The 5882-nt window shown below is 45.6% G+C and overlaps 1 protein-coding gene across 1 annotated transcript; it reads right to left on the reverse strand.

The window, feature by feature from the left end:
* Window positions 1–3810: 3810 nt before the first annotated feature.
* T265_11169 (hypothetical protein) lies at window positions 3811–4691 on the reverse strand (the record flags this gene model as incomplete). Its single annotated transcript, XM_009177758.1, has 2 exons — window positions 3811–3937; window positions 4453–4691. The coding sequence occupies 2 exons, from the start codon at window positions 4689–4691 to the stop codon at window positions 3811–3813; spliced, it is 366 nt and encodes a 121-aa protein (XP_009176022.1).
* Window positions 4692–5882: the final 1191 nt, after the last annotated feature.

Below are 5882 nucleotides of genomic sequence, written 5' to 3' on the forward strand. Positions count from 1 at the left end.
GACACGTAGTCGAACCGAACGAGACGTTTCACGTAATTTACCGTGTACCTGCCACCGTTGATCCAACAGTGTCACTCGATTACAGCCGGGGCAGTCACTGTACGTCTTCGAAACCCGGTATTATGCTGAGCCTGCCTTGGTCATGTGACATGAATCCAACGACCAGTCTCACAGTGGCACTCCAGACTCACAGCATCCAATGAAATGCGACGTAGAGTACGCAGACAACCAATCGTTCGTGTGTCCACGATTTTTATTCCACCAACCAATCATTTTTCACCCTTATTTTAACCGTGGGATAGATACTGACCTGACGACGGGCGCTCAGTGTTCGCACAACGGAATGGAATTTTTGAACGCTATGACGGGTCCCTGATGAAATAAAGTAATCGGGCAACTGAGTTGAGCGTAATAGTCCAAGCTTTCGAGCCCTATTCAGGCACCCAGGGTCTCAATGATGCGGTGGAATTATTCCACCAGACTTATCCGCCAGAGGTATGGTCGCTCCAGTGGATAATGGAATTTGGTGAGCCGCAAAAATATAAAATGTAGATCAGAAAGGTTTTGGTTCGAGCATATAGGCAACAATACGCGACATTTTGGCGCAAAAGTTTTACTTCTTTCTTAAAGGTTTTGCAATTAAGAGCATTGTGCGGCTAACGGGCTCCCTTATGACGATGAGGTATCTAGGTTCTGAAGAACGTTTGCTGAATAAAACAAACTCTCATGGCTATGCGCCAGCTGAGGCCAAGAATGTTTAACTTACGTGCTAACAACGACAGTGGCATCTGGACAACAAACTTTGGTGTTGTGATGGGACCACATGAAGCCTGCAATGTACACTACTTTTGGAGTGTACTTCTCAGTAGATCAAATGTCACCAGCCAATGCAAGTCGAATAAGAACCCGGTGAACACTATTTATGTGAGTAGCGTGTGTTCGGTTTGAACTTACATGCTGGGCTTACATGGAGGGAATTTACTTAGCCACGATCAAGACACCGATCAATTATGCTGACGCTCGCAATACACGTCACGATCGTTCAGAACAATGAATCACGTCAGTTGACGAGACTGTTGTGGTTATATCACAGCTGCAAAGCAGGAGGGACGGAGGTAACATGTCTACATTGATCCCCTAGCCGATGGGGCGCTACGCTACGCCACCAGGATTAACGCCAGTCAGTTTACGCTGACGAAGGAAACACTGTATACCCAGATGGAACACAATGCTTATCAGGTTCCTGAAAACTTTTTGACAGTCCAGGGCCGATTTTGTCCTCGTTCGGGCTCATAAAATAGGCGCCGCACCCGTGCTTTCCTCAGTCTTATGTTCTACTCTAATTGCAAACTTTCGAATGTAACACTCGGCGGCCTTGGGTAGCGTATTCGTTCGATGGACACTGGAATAAACCAGAGATTCGGCTGTACTCGGTTGCAACTCCCGTCAAAATTCGGGGAGCACGTTTCCTTTGATATGCCTGTCCTATCCATGCTAAGGTAACTAGGGTGGGACAATGATCGAATTTTGTTGCAGTTTCGAACATGAATTTCATCGGTGCTTGCGTTAGTCGTTGCACGCGTGTATTTTTGGCCAAAAATGGGACAACTTAGAATTTAGGTTTGAAAATGTGAGAAAACAAAACGTATTGTTTGAAATAACACAGTTGTTATAGGGTGATACTGCGCACACAATGCTGTCATCGATCGGCAGTAGGAATGCGCCCAACGAATCCACTGAGGTGTTTTTGTTCAATCCAGGATGAATGTAAAAACGACTCATTTCTGGTGGCTGATTGACCGTCTGATTCGCAGTTCGGTCACGTAATCGCAGCGATTACCATAGTTGTGTCGTATTTCACGCTGATGAGAGAAAGCTTGGAGCGCGTCGAAGTATCTAGACCCTCACACAGTAAACCGAGTGATTGTTCTCATATCAAATGGACCCGTCAAACCTAATCTTACAGGCCAATTATCAATGACTAAACACCGCAGGTTACTCTGGCAGACAACATCGTTTCAACAGTTCAGTGTGCTCGCCTCATCAAGACCAGCATATGACGACGGTGATCTTGCAAGGGCTGGGCCTTGATAAATGAGCTGCAGTTAGCCAACACTCTTGGTTTTTTGTTGGTGGCCTTCACAGCCTGTCCCTCACGGTCCAGGTAGAAATTGACGATGCTTGACGTCACAAGAAAACCGTTTGTCCGCCTGAGATGAAATATGAATGAGTTTGTCAACCTGAATCCCCCAGAAATTCAAGAAAACACAAGCAACGAAGTTCAAACAGAAAAAGACCCAAGTTAACGAACACCGTTTCTTTGGAAACAGTCTGGGAGTTCTGGTCCTAATGTTCAACTTCGGTCTCTTCTGGTTGGATGATCTGGCCCAAGTTTTTCCATTCTTATTTGGCAGCATCAAGCGAATTTCCCCATTCCTTGTTGGAGAATTCTCCGTATTATGCATATACTGGCCAAATCAAGTCATTCAGGTGGATAAAACAGAACTTCATCATCATCAACAGCATGACATCAGTGTTAGACATCGATGCTCCACTGCCGTACAACCACGATTTATTTGAAAGCCTTATTGTAAAGAAGAGAATAAAGGTGGATGAGGAAGGGGCTTAGTGCCAGCTTACCACAATCATTCCAAGGTGCCTACACCTCCAGACATTCACTCAGGCAATCTGGATAGAAACTGACAACAAGAGCGCCACTGACGTCGGCTGGCAGCCATATCTTGTAGTGTCTCCAACCAGGTACAGTGAGGATCACGCGGTACCCATCCCGGAAGGCGAGTTGCATCGACAGCACCCAAGCGTCTCGTGACCTCCTTCATTCTCCTCAGTTATGCACTCGGTCGTTGTGTCTGAATGAGATCGGGCCCTATTTTTTGTTCCTTTTTGTCTTTTCGTGGAACAGGAGATGACATCAACAGTTCTTATTGTAACTCGCTGTCAACAGGTTGTGGATGAGCATGGTCTAGTGTAAATTGAGAATACCCCACTTGTTCCGTAACTGAGTAAAACTATTGTCAAACTGTGAAGTTGTCGCCATTTCTGGCTGGTCATTCGGACGCCATCATCTTCATTTGTAAAGACCACGTACTTGTTGTACAGTAGTTATATCTGCCATAGTTTTGTTCGCCGATGGATAGATGGCCACATATTGGAGGAGATAGCTGACATGACTTATGTCAGTGGACTTTTAGTTGAGAAGACTTGGAGGGGAGCCATGAATTCAAGGCAATAGCTTGGATGCATAAGCGCCATTGAGGGCGCGCCTGGGCCATCTCTGACAGTACCTCTAACCACTGATATGTCCGGTCTCGAGGTTCTCGAAGATGTCAATGCCCAGCGTAGCTGAGTTTACAGGCAATGACCTTCATGCTTCGCTGCCTTCGGAGAAAGTCGATCGACTGAACACGTGACCAAAACAGCACAACCTATGTAGTGTGGTGAGCTCGTTCCGAAAACTATTCAACGCACTTCAGTATTAATGAACAACTGTTCCCCCACTTGACAGTCCAATGACAATGCTAGATTTATGCACCAAGTTATCAGCTCCCGCCTGGAATGCGCAACTACCTACCCCACCTCCCCCAATCATCGGTAAACAAAACTGCGGCAGCTACAACCACTGTACGACGAGTACGCGGTTATTACAGCTGACAATGATGATGTTCTCACCAAACTCGGATAATCCTTCGAAGACATCAACCGTCAAATACTGAAAGTTTCTCGACGTCCTCAGCGCGCAGCAGCCATGTTTCTAACCTGTATCATTAGGCGCACCGCAGCATTGTAAACTCAACCCTTATTGGACAAATTGATGTCACACCTATGCCACAGGTGATGCAGGTTCACAAGAACTGCTCTGGCCTTCCCAGTCCGGACGCAAATATCGTCTTTGGCTAGAACACCGAGACTGATACAGCTGGGTGTTTCGGACAATAAACCCGATCTCGTTCAATCACGTGGTGGCGACCAGCAGAATAAACTACAAGCCCTAACGAGCTAAGTTACTTTTCGGTCAAAAGTAATCTCGCTCCTTGTTAACTGTGAAAAATTCCCAATGAAGAATCTGAGCCTGAAGGAACTCTTTTTTTCGAGAAAGAACAATCATTGTATCTCAAATCGCTAAGTTCCCTCCCCCATACACCCATGAGTATGCCAAATTTTGTTGGGCTATTGCTGTTTCGCAGAGAAATTTTTTGAGATATCATTCCTTCCAATCTTAGCAAAGAATCTGAAAACGAAAGACGACAGACCCACACTGTGGTCCAGCGTTGTTCCCGAAAGTTGGAAACCGTTTCCAAACTCTAACTGCTGATGTAACAGGAAGGAAAACAAATCCACTTTGTTTTGGATGCTTTCAGTTCTCACCACAAATGGATGATAGCTTCAACGGATATTCAGAAAAGCCGGGGGAGTCAACATATGGTATCCGACCTAGATGGTCCTTGTGCTAAGAAATGGGGTGAAGACTCCCGGAAAGAAGACAATTCAAGTTCTTGATGATCGTGGTTTGTGACTGCAGGACTGCACCAAATAGCGTGAACATTGCTCAAGTACCGATACTCATTGCCAACGTCAAAAACGAGTCCAACATTCAAGTATTCCAGTCTTTTCATCAGATCAGAAACTGTTACGAAACATTTGCAGAGGTGTTGTTTGGGGGTGTCAGTCATGGGTTGTTCTTGTTTGGTAATTCTGAAAGAGAATGCCGTCTCTCAAAAAAAAGCAGGTGGAAGCTCTTGGCTTCTCAAAGTTACGAAAGACTGGAGACGAAATTTGCCAAACTACTGTGTTCCTCGCTAACTACTAGACAGAATATGGCTGTATAGCCACTGTAACGAGCGAACGGTATCTTCGAGTGACGCGTACTACCAGAACGCCCGGGAAGGCAAAACAAATTCGGGGCTGGGTTTCTATACGGTACTATTAATGTAGGACAAATTCACAAATTATACAAACCTCGACACTAGATACTCCTCAAAAACAAAAGGTCCCCTTGGAGTACAAAAGTACAAAGCAAAGGAGCAAACAGGCTCCAATGTGAGACAGTCGCACGTGCACAAAGCCGGTCACGAATGGCCGGACGACCTCAAGGCCAAATGAGTGAAGTGGTAAGGACAAACAAACGTCAGTTCATGTACACGCACTAAACACAAAAGGGGATCGGGGGTTACAAATAGGACAGAATAAACGTGGTGAATTTCAGTTGTCAACGTAATGGATGATACGGTCACTTTTTTGAGGTATCAAACTGTGCTTCGAAATTCATTGACTTCAGCTGCCGCAGCTTCGTTCATCGAGGTTGGTTGCTGGGTGGAAATATCCACCAGCGCAGGAAATCCACGAATCAAACAAGATAAAATTAAACACTAGTTCATCTGTTGGATTCCGTAGGGTGGAGCGAATCAGCGTACTACCAAAGAGCCCCATCTATCGAGGAATTTCGAACCTAAGCAATTTTTCAGCGGTTCACACCGGGCAGGGATATACAGGGCTCTGTCGTGAACCAGTCCTCAACGGAGTATTGCACTCCATGATCTGGGATACCTTAGTCTAACGCCAAAAACTGTTATTAGCCCTGTGGTCATGCAATAGCTTCTCTGAATACCGTGGGACCTGACGAAGGAGATCCCCTCCTGGAATAGAAGCCACATTCGGATGAGTCACCCAAATATTTAGTGGTAGGTAACGGTTAGATTGGTCATTGGTTGACTGTTGAATTCGAAAATACACTCACTTGCACATCAATTTGGTTTCCACGAGAGATTCAACTGAATCTCTCGTTTGTGATGTCCTTCAACTGAGTGTGCTACACAAACGGTTCAAAGAGAACAGAGAGTTGACGGAAACTCGGAGACTGTACC

The sequence above is a fragment of the Opisthorchis viverrini genome, assembly GCF_000715545.1.
Source record: "Opisthorchis viverrini unplaced genomic scaffold opera_v5_452, whole genome shotgun sequence".
Lineage (NCBI taxonomy): Eukaryota > Metazoa > Platyhelminthes > Trematoda > Opisthorchiida > Opisthorchiidae > Opisthorchis > Opisthorchis viverrini.